The sequence below is a fragment of the Cryptomeria japonica genome, chromosome 10, assembly GCF_030272615.1.
Source record: "Cryptomeria japonica chromosome 10, Sugi_1.0, whole genome shotgun sequence".
Taxonomy (NCBI): Eukaryota; Viridiplantae; Streptophyta; class Pinopsida; order Cupressales; family Cupressaceae; genus Cryptomeria; species Cryptomeria japonica.
This window is the reverse complement of record NC_081414.1, coordinates 112,306,157-112,328,267: the sequence shown is the minus strand read 5'-3', so window position 1 is coordinate 112,328,267 and position 22,111 is coordinate 112,306,157. Positions and strand designations below refer to the sequence as shown.

Here is a 22,111-nt window from a genome sequence, read left to right as displayed (position 1 = left end):
CATGCTATCCTTAGTATCAGTCGAAGGGTCACTTTCAGACTCCTCTTCCTTTGAGAAGGCAGGGTTAGACCCCTCATCCTCGGATTCCGCAGAGGGCTGCATTCGAGCAATTTGGTTGGCCTTAAGATGGTCATATATTAGTACCATAAGGCCTTGATGCATGGCCGTATCACCCTGTGGGTTCTCTTTGTAGGCCTTGAGGGATGCATTCATTGAACATAGCAGAAAATAAGGGAAGTTAACCTTATCATTGTGCCTAAAATGATTCAGTAGAACAAAGTGATAACCATAAACTTTAGTGAACCTACCATCTAGAGTGATGTATCACATTAAAACAAATAGGACTTCCCGCCAGGGTTTGGCAAAGCCCTGGGCGAGTAGTAGGTTTTTCTCAACTTTACCAGTCATTTTTTCTCTTTCTTGGTGTCCAGGTATCTTTCAATAGCTTCCCTACTGACTTTCCTATCTCTGTAGAAGTTTCACCCTTCTCTTGTAAGGCCCATAGCTTGAGCAATTAAATCTTCATCGATTTCTATAGTTTGGTCTCCCATTTTCAGCATGCCCTTTTTCCAATTTTTACAGAAAAAACTGGTGACCATGCCATCTCGACCATGGAGTCTCTCCATGAATTTCAAGAAGCCACCCTTCTGTAGAATACCCCAAACCTCCTCCTTCTATTTCCATTCCTTACAGCTACTTGGTTCATATCGCCTCCTGCTACCACCCATATTGTCGTTGTTCAACACCAAATTTTGAAACTTGTAGAGCAGATTAGCCGGTGAGCTTTTCAGAACTATCAAAGTCACCCAAAAAGCATGGGAACTTATGGCATTGGTAATATAATAAATGAGTCTCTCATTATTATAATGACTTGAAGTACTCAAGTCAGTTCTTTTCATAATTATCCTGTCCATCAAGTATCTTAGGAGTACTTCTATTATGATCATAGCAAATGATTTGCCTGAAATCTTTGGGGAGTCCTTGTTCTCCCATCCACGTGGTAATTGCTTCCTTGTTAACCACCGCAGTGGCAGCCTAGTCAGCAGAGCCATTGGCCTCCCGGTAAATGTGGGAAATGTATCTTTTTTTAAAGGTACTAATAAGGTCTCTAGCAAAGATGATAATGTTGTTGATTGACCATGAAGGTTTTGAGACCCCCTTAGGACAATTAATAATATTGTTTGAGTCCCCTTCAATCCATAGGTGGGGACAATTCTATTTTTTTGCTAGGAGGAGACCTTGGAGAGAAGCCATAGCTTCGGATTTATGATTAGTTTGAATTCCAATAGGGACAGCAACCATTTCCTTGCACATTCCTTTGTCATCTCTTAGAACAACTCCATAGCTTGAAGGACCCGGGTTACCTTTGGCAGCATCGTCAAAATTAACTTTGAACCAACCATGAGGGGGGTTTGCTATTTGTCTTCAAGCCTTTTATTATGATTGAGGTTTGGACTGCTGGTACTCTTCATGTTCCACACCCTTAAAATATTTGCTTCCAGTGAATTGTTCTAAAAACAAGGACCCTCAATGATCTCTATATTTTCCTGAATTGCCCATTGGATTTTTTGGAACACAATATCCTGATTGAGGGAAACATCCCTAAAGATTCGATTATTTCTTTCTTTCCATAGTCCCCATAGGATGTGAGGAAGCGAGAGCTACCACAAAGATCTCAAAAAAGAATCAGTCCATTTTATGTTCCAAGAGGAAAACAAATCTGTGATGGTGTTGGGAAACACCCAAGCAATGCTAAAACTATTGAGAAATCTTTCCCAGATTGAGGCTGAGAAGGGGCAGTGAATGGCAAGGTGGTCCACAGACTCTTCTTCCTAAAGGCATAGAGCACATCTATTAGGGATAGCAAAGCCTCTGCATTTCAGGTTGTCAAGGGTTAAGATTTTTATTATGGAGGATGGTCCATAAGAAGTAATTGATCTTGAGGATTACCTAAAGGATCCAGTTGTTGTTGTTTGAGTATTCTTGAGGTTCAGATGTTGATCGATGAAGATTTGATAATTGGGTTGGTGCAACTACTGCTAATGATTCTAATGTTCTTGCTGGTGTTTCCTAATTGTTTCTTATTTTTTTGATGGTCTGCATTGATCATTGTGTGCTATATTGGTGGATTTTTTGAATCGGTGATGTTCTTCATGTTATTTGGTATTCTTGTTGATGTAGCATTTTGTGGTTGATCTTTGCGAGATTTCAATGGTGTTGCATGTTAAGAGATTTGATTTAGGTCCATGCTATATCATGTATATCATTATATTGGTTCGGTGGTCGATCTTTGTATCGTGTGATATAATTTTGTGATTGTGAGTTGAGGGTTTAGCCGACCTTGTTGTCAAGGTTGATGAATTGTATAAATAGTTGATATAGTCATGTAATTTAGTTGTTGAGGTTGTGTTTGCATTATTAGAGAGTGGTGTATGTGCGATCAAGGGATTCATCTTTTGGTGTGGTGTATTAAGGAGAGATTGGTGTAGAGCAAACAATTCTGCTTAACCAAAATTGTCATCAGACATTTGCAGATGCTATTATTGCAATTCATTTCTTCCGAATTGTAGTCTGAATCTTGTTGTAAGTCAATGAGACTTCCTTGAGGATTTTAGTTTGAATCTTATTTGTCTAGGACGCAATTGAGAGAAATGTGACTACAAGCCAAAATATATAATTTGTAGGCTAGCTACATCCATGTCTATAGCCATGTGGATGAGAGTGACCTTGGTAGGAGGTAGAAGAGTGAATGTTCAAAGTTGTGTCATATTTTAGACCAACTTATCAACACAATTAAATTTAAACATTATCAACTAAACCTAGAAATGTAACCAGGGTAAAGTGAAAGTTTATTCTTTTGACCATAAACTATCTTGTGAGACCACCTTTTTCTTTTTCCTTGAAAGAGTGGGTTAATGTTATTAAATACAATATTTGTTGTAGTGGTGGAAGGCACTTGCTTGAAGTCTACGCAGAGAAAAGTGTAAACAACTAAATAAAGTTCTATAGAGATAAGTTAAAACAATAAGAATCAATAATGTCATTAGATGATGTCAGCTACATCATCAAGGAGGATCATAGTCATTTGATTTAAACCATACATCAATAGGAATGGAATTATTAGAAATCTATTTCCAACAAATGAGAAGACTCTTTCTTTTCTTGATCTTCATCTATATGTTACCAAAAATAAACAAGATAAATTTTGAACCCAAGGCAAGTAAAATTTCTAGGATTTAGTAGCTACAAGTAAAAAGCTCATGTGAAGAGGACGATGGTGAGTAAGGAGGTTAAGAACTTATGTGAACAACACAATCCTTATCTTGTCTAAGAGACAATTGAGAGCAATGTGACTAGACACCAAAATATACATTTGGTAGGCTAGCTACATCCACATTTGTGCCCACATGGGCGAGAGTATATTACAACACAAGTGAATTTAAACATTTCCAATTGAAGATCAATTTTGGTGAAACAATCTAGTTGGATTTGTTTTAGCCAAACTAGATACAAATCATAATTTTTTTTGACTGAAAGTGTCCACTAAATACACATGTATTATTACTTGAGTCTAGTTTACTTGAATTTTTTTTCATTTTTTTATATTTTCACAATTTCTACTCATGTAAACGATATTTTAAAATAATCTAAAAACAATCCTTTTTAGATTTATAATTGGACTTTTCATATATATATATATATATTTATGAAATTAAATTATTCTTTATATTTAATATTTATATTTTCACTAAAAGTAGATCAACAACAAAAAAATATAATGTTTTTTTTTTCAATAAAAGTGGGCAAGCCACTAAACTTTTTTTATTATATTTAATAATTTTTACAATGGGTTCAAAAGGCCGGCAGGAAAGAACCTGCAAGAAAACCTCCGATTATCACCTTAAATATAAACCAAGAAAACTAAACTACCCTTACAAAATAGCAGATACATATCCAGATGATCCATAAGCCCACCCAAACCCATACAATTGACCTATATACAGAGGTCCCATAGGACATATCTAGATACAAAGATCATCAACTTATTATATCTCAGTTGGTTACAAAATCAAGAGTTGAATGTTGATTGTCTTGTGAAAGAAATTATTTTTTATTTTTTTTGACAAAAAAATTATGATGCACTAGAGAAGAGATTCCATGTCATGAAGATGATATGTTTTTTTCTATTTCTGATAAATAGTTAAGAAAAAATATGAAATCTCATCAAAATGGTTTTTTTCTAGATAAAATTTATATAAAAAATATATACTTAATAAAATTAAGAAAATTTTAATCCATATATTAAAATTTCAAGTTATAGATAAAAAAAATTGAAGGAAAAAAAATATAATTTACTATATAAAGGGCGATGTCCCTCTTAACCTAATTTTTTATTACTTTATCAAAAACAAAATTATAGTATCAATTTAAGAAAAAATGCATTCAAATAATTTTTTATTTTTTCAAAAAAATACAAATATCAAGTACAATAAATGTTTTTTATTTCATAAGTTTACATCATTTCAAAATTCAAAATATTTAGATCACCTTCTAGTGATTTAATTCAAAAAGTTAGATTAGTATTGGTTGCTTCTCTTATAAAAGTGTTACACAACTTTCAAATTTCACCTAAAAGGAGATGACACTTTGACAACCTTACAAGGGGAATTGATGATTTAAAAGAACTTGTAAATAAGAAATTTCAAGTGCAACTATTATGTGTCCTTCAATTTCAGAGCCTTATTCTTTTATTTGGATTGATGAGTTGGTGCCGCTCCTCTGGTGGAGTAGTCTATTGATTTGGTTGTGTATTCCAAGGGGAGGGATTCATGATTTTGTATTGAGAGTTTGATTTTCTATTTTGGAGATATTTGGCATTTCTATCAAAGGGGGAGAGAGATCATGTGAAAAATTGCTTTATCTATCTTGATCTTAGGGGTAGTTTGCTGGTGATATCTTCTTTCTTTGCATTGACTATTTTTCACATTCATATGTTGCCATCAATGCCAAAGGGGGAGATTATTGGTTTTTGGTTAATCATTTCTAATGCTAGGATATTTAATTTTTATTGATGTCAACATATTCCTTTGGTTTATTCTGGTGAGTTTGGGAAGAGTTTATGATCCAGTTTTGTAGTTTGGTTTTGTTGTTCACTGTTTTGCAGAATCTGGTATTTCCTTTGGTATATTCCGATGTGATCAGATGTTGTGATGAGAATTTGGATTTTTATTTAGGATGATCTTGTGTATCTTCATTTCAGATGGTTCATGATTTGGTGCTCCGCAAATTATCTTTCTTCATGATAGTTGCTGATTGGTTGTGTTCTTGAGCTTTGAGACGTTGACCGATGAAGATTTGAAAAGAGGTGTTGGTGCAACTCTGCCAGATGATTCTAACCTTCTTTCTGGTGTTTCCTAGTCGTGTCCTATTTATTTTGGTGATCTGCATTGATCGTTGTGCGAGTTTTTGGTGACTTCTACAAACCAGTGATGATTTTTCGTGTTATGTTGTATTTTTGGTGGTGTAGTGTGTTGCAGTTGGTCTTAGTGGGGATTTTGGTGGATGTGATCATTTGGGAATTTTAATTAAGTCCATGCTATGTAATTTAAATCATAATTTTGGTCTAGTGGTCAATATTTGTATCGTGAAATGTAATTTTTTTAGTTGTAAGATGAGGGTTGAGGGTTTAACCGACCTTGCTATCAAGGTTGATGATACGTATATATAGGTGAGATACTTATATAATTTAGGTGTTGGTATTGTGTCTGCATTATCAGAGAGAGGTGATTGTGCGAACAAGAGAGATCATTCAGTGAAGTGTTGAGGTGACATTGGTGTTGTAGAGAAGACAATTGTGCTTAACCGAAACTGTCATCAAGCATTTGTAGATGCTATCATTGTAGTTCATTTACTCCGAATTGTAGTCCAAATCATATTGATAGTCAGTGAGACTTCCCTAAGGGTTGTAGCCTTCTGGGAATATATCTTTTGAGCAGTGAGCTCTAGGTAGTATGCTCGAATGCATGTGCATTCCCCATTGTAATATTTTCACATACTACTACAAAGTATCATATTACTGTGGCAGGTTCCCACCATGGTTTTTCCCTTAATCGGGTTTTCCACGTCAAAAATCTTGGTGTTGTGTGTTGTGATGTTAATTTGCTTATCTGTTATAGATGTAGTCTATTAGTTTATGTTTTTAAGTTTGATTTGTTGTGATCTAGTGAAGATTGATTCACCCCTCCTGTCAGCCTTCCTTCTTGATTGCTGCTAACAGTACCAGGTTATTAGAAATGTTTATTGCATTAGTTTTATCACACATAATAGAGATAGGTTAATTGAATGTTATACCAATATCCTTCAAGGTCTGCTTCATCCATAGAATCTATGTGCAACATGAAGATGTTGCAAATATTCTACTTTAGTTGTAGATAAAGAGACAAAATCTCTCTTCTTACTTGACCAAGCCACTAACTGGGAGCCTACAAATAAGGCTCCACCACTTGTACTTTTCCTATCATCAACACTTTAGGCCCAATTTTCATTAGTATAAACTATCAAAGTGAAATATGAACTTCTAGGGTACTGCAAACCAAACTCCTCTGTTCCTTTTTGATATCTGAAAATTCTTTTTACTGGCACAAAATGAGACTCTTTTGGTTCTTGCTGAAGTCTAGCTACCAAACATAATGCATACATGATATTCGGTCTGGTAGTGTAGTCAGATATAAAAACCCTCCAATCATTGATCTATACTCATTTGTATCTTCTTTACATGACTTATTATCTTTTATCAATTTGCATCCAGTGGTCATAGGTGTATACACTGGTTTGGAGTACTTTATCCTAAAAAAAATCAACAATTCCTTGATGTATTTATATTGAGAATTGAAAATTCCTTTATCATTTTGATTTACTTGCAAGCCAAGGAAAAAATTTAACTCACCAATCATGGACATCTCAAATTCCTTCTACATTTCATTAGAAATTTTTTTCCACATACCTTCATTTCCTACCAAAATTATGTCATCAACATACACCACAACAATTAGAATTTTGCCTGAATCTGTTTTGCAATATAAGTTTCTATCAACCAAACCCTTCTAAAATCCTTGATTAATCAAGTAATTGTCTAGCCTTCCATACTAATCTCTAGGGCCTTGTTTCTATCCATATAGGGCCCTCTTCAATCTACAAATAATGTTCGGATCATCTTTCAACTTGAAGCCTTCTGATTGTTCAATATAAACTTCTTCTTTCAATTCTCCATTCAATAATGTTGATTTCACATCCATCTAATAAACTTTGAAATCCTTATAAAATACAAAGGCCAAAAACATTTTGATTGCTTCCTTTTGAGTAATTAGGGCATATGTTGTTGGCATTCTACACTCAGATGAGAATAGTTGATGTTATCATTGATGGAAACCAACTGGTAATATGGTTCACAACTTACACCAGCAACAAACATCATCTATCGACATTGGCAGGAACAACAAGATTATTCTCACCGGAACCCAGTCTACACCGCCATAAGATCTTACCGGCACCCCATCCGACATGGAAATTATATTTGTTTTGTATTGTAATTATATTGTATAGGCGACATGATGTATTGTAAAGAATCATATATGTATGAGATCTTATAGGTCATTTTGTAAGTGACATAGGTATGTATAAAAGAGTGATAGGTATGAAAAATATGCATAGGTAATTAATGCAAGCAGTAAATGAGAGCGAATATCTGTATATGCATGCTGATGTAATAATTTTGATGAGCGAATAAGAGAAGAGAAGAGCGAAGAAAGGTTTATGGAAGAAGGGATTTTACAAGGCTTAAACCGATACTGAATCAAGCATTATAGATGCTATTTTGAGTAGTACATTGTCATTGGATTTAATCATCCAATTTTGGAGTCAGTGTGACTTCTTTTTGTGATTGAGTAGTGAGCTCTAGGCTGTTGGCCTTCCTGCATGTGCAGGCCTCTATTGTATTAGTAATATTTCTTCATATTGGCCAGTGAGTAAATATTGTGGGTCACAAATCCCACCGAGGGTTTTTCCCCTACCGGGTTTGCTCACCAAAATATTTGTGTTATGGTGTGCATTGATGGTTATACTGTTATTTCTCTTTATTGTTTTATTGCTTGTTTACCGGTACATTAATTTGGGAAGTAAAGTTGCAAACAAGTTTAAATATTTCATATACCGGTTAGACACTGATTCACCCCCCCCTCTCAGTGTCTTTGGGACTGATCAAGTATCTAACAATTGGTATCAGAGCCTAGTCCTCTATTTGCAGAAGCTTAACAGCTTGAGGAAGATTCTGAAACCGGTATCTATGGAAAGCTTGAGACAACAGTTGGAAGGAGCTCTTGAAGATTTTGCTACAGAAAAATTGAAGAATGTCAAACTGGAAGATGAACTCAGAACTGCTCGGGAAGTTATCAAAGCACTTCAAGATAACCTAGTTATAGCAAAGAATAAGAGAAAATAATTACATGTGCAATTACAAAATCAAGATGATGAAGAAAAAAAAACTCTTAGAGATATTGCAGACAAATTGAGACAAGAAAACAGTAACATGAAGAATGAGATGCAAGATTTAACCATGATACTATGCAAGGATATTGAAGATAGAAAGAGGAATGAGGAAGATTTGGCCAGAAGACTAAATGAAGGATCAGATGAATCTCAAATGCTTAGTTATGAAAATGATATGCTCAAAACTGATTTGACTCACATGCAACATGACAAAGAGGAACTTTTGAGACAAGTTAGAACTTTGGAAAGTGAGTTGGTCACTGCAAATGAATACAAAGACAAATTCAAGAAGAGTTTAAATAATCTTGATGATATGTTGAAAAGTCAGAAACCTGATGGAGAAACAGTTGGACTTGGATTTGAACATGGAGAAAGTTCTGGGACTGCAAACAACCATGATCATAGCAAATTGGTAAGGCAACCTAATACTTATAAATTTAATGGGAAATATTTCAATTGCAACAAATTTGGTCATAGAGAAAATTAGTGTAGATTTAGGAATAATCAGAATGCAAACTTACCCATCGGTCAATGTTCTAAATGCAATAAAAATGGTCATAACTCTGACAATTGTAGAATGAATGTGAAATGCTATGTTTGTGGTAGATTTGGACATTTATCTAATCAATACGGAACTCAAACCAGTCAAGGTTATGGAAAGGCTATTCAGAGAAACAATGTAACTTGTTATGCATGTAACAAGATTGGGCATATTATTAAATTTTGTAGAAGCAAGAATTTACCGGCATACAATAAAGGATATAATAACAAAGGCAAAGAGAAGGTGACTGAAATCAAGCAAGAATTTTCAAAACAGTGGATTAGGAAGGGAGATCAGAGAGGTGATGAATCTATCACTACACAGGCAGAACAGGGTAATCCTGCACCAGTAGGAGATTCTTCATCCAACTAAGGAATACTCCTTAGGGGTAAGGCAACAAATTGAAAATCATGCATATACCCTCGGTTGATGGTAAGAAGTTATATTTCTTCTTTACTAGCATATATGTGGAGTTTTTCACTTCAGCGACGAGCATTTATTATGGTTGTAAGTCAAAATTTTGGTTATAATGGCATTGTAACCTTTCATTTCAATTTACCAAGCATCCAAGCATTCGAAGAGAGTGAAATTGAGCAAAGGAATTCTAAAGGCAAAGCAGCAAAGATATTTTTCAGGGCATTCAAGGATTTCACAGTCAAGAGGTATTTATCTTTCGCAATGACATCTTCATCTTTTGTTCTCGAATTCATAGCAAACCCCACCATTATGGAAAATATTAAGCAACCTAGACCAATTTTCAAGATCATTCCCAAGATAGAAAAATACGATGATTCTATTGGTGCATTTTCCAAAATCCTGAAGGGAGTCGCGTTCACTGAAGACCCTAGGGCATACATACATTGGAACATAGAAAGTCTAGGATCTTAAGATTTGATGAACATGTACATGAATGTAATTACTGACAAGGATGGGATAGTGAAACCGGAACATAAGGTAGTTGAGGATTTAGGTTTCATAAACATCCTCCATATGCCAGAATTCTCAGATGAAGTTGTCCGCTATGTTCTTAGCAAGGTTCACGGAGAATTTATGTGGTTGGACTCGGTATTCAAGATAACCAAGGAAGCTATCAAAGCTATTACTGGTTTACCCTCCATCGGTTCTAGATCTGACAAGAAGAAGAAAATACCTAACAAGGAAGTTATGATATTAACCGGAGCTACATACGACAACCGGTCACTTAGGGTTAACGACATAAAGGATAAAAATGTTAAATTTGCTAGCATGATAATTGGATATAAAGTTGGTCACACAAATAGATTGAATTTTGTGTCAAGTTCATGCATTCACAGTGCACATGAGATGATTGTAAACAATGAAAAGATTGACATTTGTGAATGGTTGAAGGATGAATTCCTAGAAAATTTGGATAAGATAAAAGGTGACAAGAAAGGAACATTCAAATTTGGAAATCTGTTGGTATGTCTAATGCTTTACTTTTCTAAGGAGATCCCTGACATAGGTCATAAGGATTTTGCCTATGATATTTCTGTTGGAAAACAGATAAAGGAGGCAATCACCGATATGGGAGCTAACAGTGATGAGTTGGTCAAAGATTACTTCAAAAATTTCCAAACCAGAATGAAATAAAGAGAAAGGATCTCCCAAAGCATTGTAGACAAATATGATAAACAAATATGCTTTGTAGTAAAGAGAGATGAAATTTGGATGGAAGTAGTTATACCCAGAACAATATGGATTACTAAAATGGGATATGAGGTGGACTCTCACATCTTGGAATCATATGCAAAAATAATCCTAGATGCTCCACCGAAACCATTAGAGAAAATATTTGGTAGTGCTGAAACAATTGAAAGTGATGTAGCCATGATGAAGCAGAGAAAAAAAGAGACAAATTCATGAAAGATGCTTCTAAAATGGTAAAAGAAGTTATAGAAGGGTTGATAAGTCTTGGTGGTATTGTTGCTAGTATCAAAGAAAGTCAATCAGAGTAGACATCGGTAGCTCATGTTTCCCCAGTTGTTACTTCTTCTGAGACAGAAAGTGATAAAACAACTGAATTTAAAAGAGTTGAAAGGAAGAAAAGAAAACCTTCACCAGAACCTGCCCCATCTCCAAAGAAGTCAAGGACACAAAGAAAGAAGCAATAGGCTGTAAGAGATCCTAGTGGTCCCAAGAAGAAGGTAACTCCTAAGAAGAAACAAGAACCTAAGGCACTGGATACTCTTACACCAGAAGAGTTGATAAATGAAATCACACAAGAAGGTAACCTTAGAAATGTAAATAAACTTTATCATTCTTTCAAGGATGTAGATAAAAACACTATAGAGGAAAGCATTATTTTGCACCTAGATATCGACAAGAAAGTTCTCATTGAGGTTGTAGATGATCTGCCCAATGATTTGTATTTGAGGTTAGAAGCTAAAAGGATGTCAGTTATGGAATTGGATAAGAAATTAAAAGTTGAAGCATTGTTGGCAGTTCACCCTATCAATTCCCGACAGGAGATTGATGAATTGATTGCAGAAGCCAATCGATCAGTTTATGTAAGTGGTCATCGATAGGTTAGCCTTATGGCAGGCCGAGTAAAGGAAATTGTAGATGAAACAACATACAAATGGGACATACCTTTTATGGAAAGAGAAAAGAAAGAAGAAAAGGATAGATAGAAAATGGATGTCTTTTGCAAAGGTATATCAAAAGGATAAAGGTAAAGGTAAAATTGGTAGTGTACCTAATATAACGGTCAAGGATAACCTTCCTCCACTGGTGCAGGACACCCCACCAATAATTGCAGAGGCACTAGTATAAATTGATAGTCAACTGGAAGAGAAGGCAAAGGAAATAACAAGAGATGACACTAATCTGTAATCTGCAATTTTTTTTACAATGAATGTGGACACACATGACTTCAACATTGTCATGGACAAAGAGACTGTAGAGGTAAAACAAAATGATGCTACAAATATTGAAATCTCTGAGTCACTGGTCAACATTGATGACTCTCAAAACATTGAGATACCAGCACAAGTTGAGAAACTTGATACCATCCCAGATGCTACTCAACCTAACTTTGAGAAACCAACAGAAGCACAAGTAGAAGTGGAGGTAAAAGCACAAAATGAACCTACAAATATGACTGCTGTACTTTTGGATTCAATAAAGAGGATCACAAATTGCAACGCCTTAGTATTCAAGGCCATTGATGATACATTACCTATATTGAAAATGATTGCACCGACTTGTAAGATAGATCATATTGATGGATCTTTAGGTAAATTAGACACATTGTCCAAATTCATTGCTTCAAATATGCTAACTGTAGATAAGATTAATGAGAAGACTGTTAAGGAAAGGGTGAATAAGGAGAAAAGTGAATTATTTAATAAAACTATCAAGAATTGTACTGAGCATATTAATTCCTTATTACCGATACTTAATTCCATTATTTTGGAATATAAAGAATTGTATAAGGAAGCATGCAAACCTCACAAGTTGACAAAAGACATTGAGGAAGAGATAAAGAAAACACAAAAAGAGATTGATGATATAGCATACAATATGATAGGTTCTTCGGAACTTACCTCAGTTTTTTATCAAGAAATGGCAGTTTTTGAGGAAAAGATTGAGAAACTAGAAAAAGAAAAAGCAAGGATAAGAATGAAGGCATGTGAGCTGAAAAAAAAACTTGGTCCTAGATTGGACAACCTTATAACTCAGCGGATTGAGGTATTTAAAGAAACAATTGAAGGAGAAAGATCACTAGAAAAATAGATGCATTATCTGACCGGTATGATCCAATAGACTCAAACCAGATAAAATTTTGAATTCTTTGATTCTTTTTGACATCCTTTGTCATTGATATCAAAAGGGGAGTAGTAGTATGGAGAAAAATGTACAAAAGAGATTATTTTCTCAAGGGGAGCATTCCTATTTTTGGACTTCATTTTTGGATATCAGTTTTTGGATTTTTCTCATGAGTGTTGCCATCAATGCCAAAGGGGGAGATTGTTGGAATTTTACACTCAAATGAGAATAGTTGATGTTGTAATTGATGGAAACCAACTGGTAATATGGTTTGTAGCTTACACCGGCAACAAACATCATCTACCGACATCGGCAGACGCAACAAGATTATTCTCATAGGCACCTAGTCTACACCGACAGAAGATCTTACTGGCACCCCAGCCGACATGGAAATTATATTTGTTTTGTATTGTAATTATATTGTATAGCTGACATGATGTATTGTAAAGACTCATATATGTATGAGATCTTACTGGTCATTTTCTAAGTGACATAGGTATGTAAAAAAGAGTGATAGGTGTAAAAAATATGCATAGGTAATTAATGTAAGCGGTAAATGAGAGCGAATATCTGTATATACATTTTGATGTAATAATTTTGATGAGCGAATATCTGTATATGCATTTTGATGTAATAATTTTGATGAGCGAATAAGAGCAGAGCAAAGCGAAGAAAGGTTTATGGCAGAAGGTATTTGACAAAGCTTAAACCGCTATTAATCAAGCATTGTAGATGCTATTTTGAGCAGTACATTGTCATTGGATTTAATCATCCAATTTTGTAGTTAGTGTGACTCCTTTTTGTGATTGAGCAGTGAGCTCTAGGTTGTTGGCCTTCTTGTATCAGTAATATTTATTTATATTGGCCAGTGAGTAAATATTGTGGGTCACAAATCCCACTGAGGTTTTTCCCCTACCGGGTTTCCTCGCCAAAATATTTGTGTTGTGGTGTGCATTGATGGTTATACTGTTATTTCTCTTTATTTCTTTATTGCTTGCTTACCGGTACATTAATTTGGGTTGTAAAGTTGCAAACAAGTTTAAATATTTCATATACTAGTTAGACATTGATTCACCTCCCCTCTCAGTGTCTTTGGGAATGATCAAGTATCTAACATATGTCTTATCAAAATCAATACCTTTAATCTACGTATAACCTTTGCAAACCGACCTTTCTTTATTTCTCACAATCTTTCCATCTTCATCTAGCTTGTTCTGGAATATCCACTTAGTTCCAATAACATTCTTATCTTTCAACCTGTTAACTAATTCCCATGTCTAATATTTCTCAATCTAATCTAGTTCTTCTTTAATTGCCTTCATCTAATTCTGATCATTGCAAGCTTGTTCTACTATTTTCTGTTTAGTCTCTGAAAGTCAACATAATAGAACTTTGTCTTGAGTTCCTTTTCTTGTTGTGATGATACCTTTGTTCTTATCTCCAATAATCTGATCCACTGTGTGATTCTTCTAAACATATCTTGGGGTCTTAGATGTAGATGTCAGAGCTTCTTGAGTTTCCTTTTCTTCTTCTCCTTCTTTGATCTTCTCTTCTATTTTTTTGTCATCCGGTTCGTCAAACTCATAACCTACCAATTTTCCAGTCTCCTTAGATGTGTCTTCATTAACCTTCACATTTGTACTTTTAACAATCTTGTTCAACCTTTTGTTGTAACACTGGTATGCCTTTCTCCTTGTAGAATATCCTAGGAATAGGCCTTCATCATTTCTACTATCAAGCTTGCTTCCAAATACGTTAATATACTTCACTATCAGAGTTATACCATGTCATAGCTCATAAGATGTCTTCCCATGTCTTTTCTGATTGAGAATTCTATTAAGAGTGTAGAATGTAGTATGAATTGCTTCTCTCTAATAGATTTTTGAAAGTTCTACTCTTTTGATCATTGTTCTAGGTACCTCTTTAATTTTATAGTTCATCCTTTCTACCACACCATTCTGCTAAGGTGTTTTAGGGATAAATAACTGCCTTCTAATACCATGTTTCTCACATAAGTTGTTAAACTCATCAGAAGTAAATTCTCCTCCTCTGTCAGAACTGAAACACTTAATCTTTCTATCAACTTCATTTTCAACTTTATCCTTGAATATTTTAAATTTATCTAATGCTTCTGACTTCTCTCTAAAAAATGCAAGCCATGACATCCTAAAATAATCATCGATCGATAACATGAAATACCTCTCACCTTGTATACTCCTTGTTCTACTTGGACCACATAGGTCTATATGCACTAAATCCAACAATCTTGTGGATGAATTTTGTTTTCCTCTATAAGTTCCTCTTGTCTACTTTCCAACTTGACATTCTCTGCACATGTTGTTATTCAGTTTGGTCAGCTTCGGTAAATCTCTCACTGCACTTGATGAGTTAATCTTTACTAAATTGTCAAAATTGATATGACACATCCTTTGATGCCAGAGATAGCTATAATTGATCTGAGACAACAAGAAATTCTTCATAGCTCCTTCTAGTAGATACATGTTTCCGCTAGTCCTTTTTCCCACTGCAATAATAATTCTGGATCCTTTTCATATCTCACAACCATCATCTTGAAAGACAACATTGTAGCCATTTTTGCACATATTTATATTTGTCGGTGGCTTTCTTTAGTTTCCTCACAAAGTTCACTTCCATCTCATCTAAACTTACATCTTTCAGATCTTCCTCAGACGCTTTAAATGCAAACTCAATCTTAGCCTTATTTTTTACAAACTTCCTTTTCTCAAATGTTGGTAGAGTACCATAAAGCTTCTCTCTAGTGAACTTCTTTGGATCATAGATTTGTTCCATAGTTGAGATCTTGTCACTGTAACTTTCTTGTAGGGACATCAAGATATTCTCAATTATATCTTCATCTGACAAATTTCCACCAAGCTCTTGGATTTCATTGACCACACTATCAACCTTCTGAAAGTAGCTAGTTATGACCTCTCCTTCTTCCATTTTTAAATTCTCATATCTATGCTTAGCTGTTAGCTTCTTTGACAATTTGACTCTGTCATATCCTTCATATATTTCTCTCAACTCTTTCCAAACCTCATAAGCAATATTCAATGAAATAACCTTTGTCAACTTAGTTAGAGGTAAAGCACTAAAGATAGAATAACTTTTCATTTCATTCTCTTCATAAGCTTGAATGTCATATGGAGTGGTAAGAATATTTTCTAGTTGAACATACTTGGTTTCTACTACTTTCCAAGTATTGTATCCCAAAGATATCAGGTAGCCTCTCATCTTCACTTTCCAAAAAATGTAGTCGGATCCTTCAAAGATATGAATAGTCAATTTATGTGCCATTAGATCAAGATCTACCTCAAGCGGTTAAGTTATTATTCAAGGAACCAAGGCTCTGATACCAATTGTTGAATGTTTGGGCAACTGAGAGGGAGGATGATTCAGTTGACAAATTAAAATAATTTATTTTATCCTTTTCACACCCAGATCCAAACCAACATAATTAAGTAACACAAATATATCATGAAAATAGAAACATACAAGAGATCACACAAAGAACACTAGATATGACGCGGAAAACCCAAGAAGGCAAAAACCATAGAGAATGTTAGTTCTCAATATAAACATCGGTTAAGGTAACATCAGTTAAGGTGATTTTTATAAAGGGTGGCTCACTACTAGAATGCTCACTTCAAGTGGGCTCACTGTACAGAAAAAGGCTCACTACTGAAGAAAGAGAGAAAGAAAGAAATAATCGACAACTGAAACACAATTTGCAAAAACCAGATTGCTTTCGGTGCCTCCAAGACACTCACTCACATCACCAACGGTCAGTTCTTTTGTTTCCAATCTCATATATCTTCAAAACAATGTCACACTTTTTCTATATCTAACTCAATTAGATCACTCTCATATATATACTATCTTCTGGGAAGCATAATCTTCCAAGTCAGCCAAGACAAAGATCTAAAATAGGTCAACACTAAAATTTTCGGTGGTAGGAAGGAAGGAGTAGTAGGCCATACCACAACACACATCAATAGTCAAATCAACACGTTACAATGATTACAAATTTTGGAGCTAAAAGATTTGATACACATGCTACACCACAAGCCGCTACACATCCTTGAATTCCAGACATAATCTGGACCCAAACACCATCGCCCAAAGTAACAAAAATAAGAATAGAACCAAGATATACATGAATACCATCAAACAACACCATATCCAATAACTTGAAATATCCAGATCACCAACACATCTTCCAAAGAACCAAATATTTTGGGAATACATATTTCGGATCACCAAATTAAGAACACTAAAGACATCAATGCCAATGGATATGTTGACATCAATGATAACCACTTATTGACATCACTATCTTGTCCGCAACAATCACATCTGCAACAAAGCAATCACCGGACCAATCTTGACAAATTACCTTAGTATCAACAAACTGCCACAACTAACTACATCATTTGAGAAAATGAGGACTTGAAAAAATGATAGTTCAACATCCCTAGATTGTAGACATTATATCCAAAACCGCAAGCTATCATCATTAAGAATCTTAGGAATGTAGAGCATTCTTCCATACATTAAATACTCTTTCCCACACATTGTAACTTCCACTATAGTAGGCTTTTGAAAACACCTCATACTTACTCAATATCATCACTAGACAACATCACACATTTGGACAGTCATTATTGGACCACGTACAACATTCACACGACTGAACAATTACAACTTACACACCTTGTGATGTCAATGACAAAACCAAACATGCTAACATCAATGGCAACACATTTTTTCAACAACATGACTACAACTTGAAGCAAAATTTACTCCTCAATCAATCTTAACCATCTATCATTAATCTATCCGAGCCCTTGATTTTGCATCTTAAGAGTTATATAACTAGAGGACCTTATCCTACATCAAGGTATCTTATGTCATCTTTAAGATTGTGTTATCATTTTGTCATCATACTATCATTATTGTAACAAGGTTATGTTGGTTTTGATATTGAGTAATCTACATCACAATATAAAGAAAATCAAATATAACTAGGGTACATCTGTTTCAAGCTCATCTAGGATGATTGGTATTGTTTGAGGTATACATTTGGCTTCTTACATTTCTTATGTTGTTTTTCCTTTATACAATTTCCATGTTTTTACATAGTGTTGTTTTAATACCAGTTAACTATAATGAAACCTAATTTACACATGCACTGAATTTCTGATTTAATGTATATATACAAAGGAAGATATATAACTTGTATATTATCTTATAAAAGAGAACAAATTCACCTAAAGATATTTTTATATATCTTTTAGTATTCAAAGTGTGTTGCAAGTAGTTATGAATATTTATATACATTTAGTGATTTGTGTAGATCCTCTAAAATAAATGTTTCATTTCAACCTTCATTTTTAGTAAGACGAGAAAAAATGATTGGCATTCCTAAAAATATTTAGAAAATACTTAAACCTACCTCACAAGAGCTTGAATCTCAAAGAAAATATGAAATGGCTAAAAAATGGAAACTTTTCATTGAAAATCAAGTAAAAGAAATAAATATGAGGTAAAATTTTATACATTCGAAATCCACTATTAGTGTACAACTATCTAAAAGATTCTAAAACTAAGAATTAGATTTTTATTATGTATTATTAGGGTGAATGCATTCTATGAGGTACATTGATATTCGAATTAATGAAGTAGTGAAGTAGTAAAAAAATAAGGGAGACAAAATTTGAATCTATGTTAATAGAACATTTTGATAAGTTAAGAAACAAAACAATCTAGTAAGTTGTGCAAGTAGAAAAATTGATATTCTATTTAATAAAAATACAAAATTATCATATTGAATGGAAATATTTATCTTTCATCTTTGTCATAGTTTATAGACTTTTTCCCTTCTAAATTTCTAACACATGTTTAATCCATAGACATGAATTCTAATGGTTTCAAAGAGGAGTTGATGTGGATTGAGATAGAGTCTATTTTGAAATTTAGGCATTATTATGGAAACTTCATATTTGAAGTTAATATTAAATGTGTTTTATACATTATTTAGTGAGCCTCACACCTTCTTTTTATCTAGTAGGTACTTCAATTATCAATGGATAAGGTCTCAAATAAAGACATTAAATGCACATAACCTAGAATACAAAACATCACATGTTGAAAACATAGATATTTTAAATATAGTAAGTTGAAAACACATATCATTCATTAAAAGAATATTCCAAATTTTGTTACCATTAGAAGTTGTACACTTATGATCTTAAAATTTCAAAATATATAATTGAAAGACCTTTTGATAGTGACAATTATGTTATATGTATGTAGACAGAATAATTGCCTATTACAATGTATGACAAACTCAAACCATTCAATGTACTACAAGGACACAATAATTTATTTGATTTTAATAACAATATATTTAATACACAATGTTTACATACAATGAATTGGATAGACTGATATCTAATTTGTTAGTAGACTTTGACCACTATTACTTATATTTTTAAAATGCAATGATAAACAATCATACATGTTTTTCATATTTTACAAATATATATCACTTAAAGTAATACTAATTATATAATAACCAATACTTAAAAACATAATCATTAATATTATATATATAAAATAATAAGTCCTCACCTAAATATGTTCTCAAAAGAATTTTAGACTGAATCAACTAGTGGGTCCTCTCCCTTTGAATTTTCAACGTGTGATAATTCTTCTATTTTGGATTTGATATGCGGTGGGTTCCGCCATGCACCGTTTAAGGCGGCCGCCGGCGGAATTTTATTGCATGGGCGCACGAGTTGACGACGTGTCCGTATCTAAGAAAGTCCTTGACTAAATCACGTTCTTTTGTATATTGACTCAGGATTCAACGTACAGAAGAGAGCCGCCAAGAGTTTTTATATTTGATACCCCTTTCTTTTATTCCCAATCTTCATTTCTGTGGGTGTTTTGAAACTTCCATGGAAAACGTTATTGAAAGTTCTAATTCCTATCGTGAGGGCACAGTTGATGAAATGGAGCAACGAAAAATTGAGGTACTTGTTTTGAGAAGTTAGAACTTGTTTGATTTTTCACTTCCAGTTTGATTTTTCATCATGTATATTCAATATTGAGATTTCTTTTGCAGCTTGTTGCTGAATTGAATCGAATTAGTAAGGAGAACCAGCAGCTCATGCTCATGATAAATCTTCTATCAACTAACTACCGAAGCTTACAAACACAGCTCATAAAGCACCAGGTATACAGAGGTGGAAATCCTTAATGGCATTAACCAATTGGACTTTGACAAAAAAAAATTGATTTCTTTTTTGGGATTTTTTTTTTCAGGAAGATAGTTTGAGACCATCTCCAAGAACCATGGGAAGAACACTTAAATTAGGGATAAACATAGCAGAGGATATGCATCATGGAAGTTCTACAGAGGAACTTAATATGGATAAGGCTCTTAAATTAGGGATAAACATAACAGAGGATATGCATCATGGAAGCTCTATAGAGGAAGTTAACATGGATTGTATTGTCAATTCTAGCAGTTCTGAGGAAATGTCCAAGACCTTCGACAGGAATCTTAAAGATACAGTAGAGGATTTAGAACTGCGAGACAAAAAGAGGAAGCAAACTTGTGAATTGCAGCAGCAGAGTAATAGTGAGAATGGTGATTCAAGCACGGAGGGAGATTGCCACAACAAGAAAGGCTCAGTCTTTCAGAATGTGACTGTGCATAAGAAAATCATAACTACACAGACAAGATCAGAGACAACTGTGGTAATGATCTGGTCTACTATTACAGAGCTTTACAAGCAGTGAATTTGTATATAGATCAATGATTAAATTTTAATATGGACAATGTTGTTTCTGAATTAAATTAAATTGTGTAGAAGTTTTTTCATCAATGTTTCAGATCATATAATGTGATCCACCATCTTTTGTTTTCTTAAGATCTCTATTCTGATGATGGATCATAGAAATGTCAATGAATTTTTTTCTGCACAATCCAAAATCAGCTTTTTTTAAAATTATACATTGTGAAAATCATAAATTTTGATTTTTGTATTATTTTCAGGTTAACGATGGCTGCCAATGGCGAAAATATGGGCAAAAGATGACAAGAAACAACCCCTGGCCTAGAGCTTATTACAGATGCGCCATTGGACCATCTTGCCCAGTTAGAAAACATGTACAGAGGTGTAGTCATGACTCCACTATTGTGAACACTACTTACAAAGGCCAACATAATCATCTTATCAAGCCTGTGGAGAAGGGCCCCATGAATGCTGCAACTGATCTGCAAATTGCTAAGGGTTGTGCCAGCTTGATGGCAGGGAATCAACTCCCATTTCCTGCCGCAGTCTCATTCATGGGTTCATCTCCCATCATCACTCTTGATCTTACAAGAAATCTTGAAGCTCCCTGAGTCAAACATTCAAGGGACCTGAAGGCCTTAGATTCAGGAAAGTGTGGATGAGTTTATACAGTACAGTTTGGAAGAGTTTGTACACAGTACACCAGCTGTTTAGTTGGAAGCTCAAGTCTCGGAACAAATGGTTGGTATAGTGATTTCAGATGAGCCATCTAAATAAGTCAATATTTAGAATGTGTTCTTTAAGTTTAGTCAATACGAATTCATTGTTTAAGGAGGAGCGTAAAATAGAGTTTATATGTAACATGAATTGTGACAGTTTATGTTAACTCAATTGTAACCAAAATTGTAAATATAGTTTGGTATCTGTTTGGTTACCTCAATTTGAAATCCAAAATATAGTTTGGCATTATAGTTCTCACCCTGTTTTATAATCTGCAAACTTTGTTTTCATAATTGCTGTCTAATCTTTATGTACTTTTACAAGATCTGGTTTTAGGGGAGGAAGTAAACATACCTTGTTCCGATCAGATAAAAATTTTCTACACTTCCTTTGAAAGGCGGCCCTGGATCATAAAATTGAGCATTTAATCACAGCAACTCTCAAGCCCAATACACAGTGAAATATCCTATTCTGCAACTATAATTGGCATATTGAAGACTGCAAACATGTATATTTTGATTATGGATAGACTTTCAATTAACCTTGGTCCAAGTTTGTCTTCATTGTTATTGTCTATACATTTTCAAAATTATCGTGCTTATAGTAAGTAATATGTAGTTTCTATAAAATAATAGAATTATATAAGTTTATGATTGAGTTTAATCATTGAAATTGAAAATATTTGAGTTTA

General features: G+C 34.1%; 1 protein-coding gene across 1 annotated transcript; it reads left to right on the top strand.

The window, feature by feature from the left end:
- The first annotated feature begins 19,806 nt into the window (after nt 1-19,806).
- LOC131072591 (probable WRKY transcription factor 61) lies at nt 19,807-21,678 on the top strand. The gene is made up of 4 exons (XM_058008790.2): nt 19,807-19,932; nt 20,025-20,135; nt 20,225-20,662; nt 20,961-21,678. Exons 1-4 carry the CDS (start codon nt 19,858-19,860, stop codon nt 21,309-21,311), a joined length of 975 nt encoding a protein of 324 aa, XP_057864773.1. The 5' UTR covers nt 19,807-19,857; the 3' UTR covers nt 21,312-21,678.
- Nucleotides 21,679-22,111: the final 433 nt, after the last annotated feature.

Coding starts and splice junctions, on each gene's coding strand:
- LOC131072591 (XM_058008790.2), top strand. CDS start 19,858: ATGGAAAACGTTATTGAAAGTTCTAATTCCTATCGTGAGGGCACAGTT. Junction 20,136..20,224: donor CACAGCTCATAAAGCACCAG/GTATACAGAGGT, acceptor TTTTTTTTTCAG/GAAGATAGTTTGAGACCATC. Junction 20,663..20,960: donor CAAGATCAGAGACAACTGTG/GTAATGATCTGG, acceptor TATTATTTTCAG/GTTAACGATGGCTGCCAATG.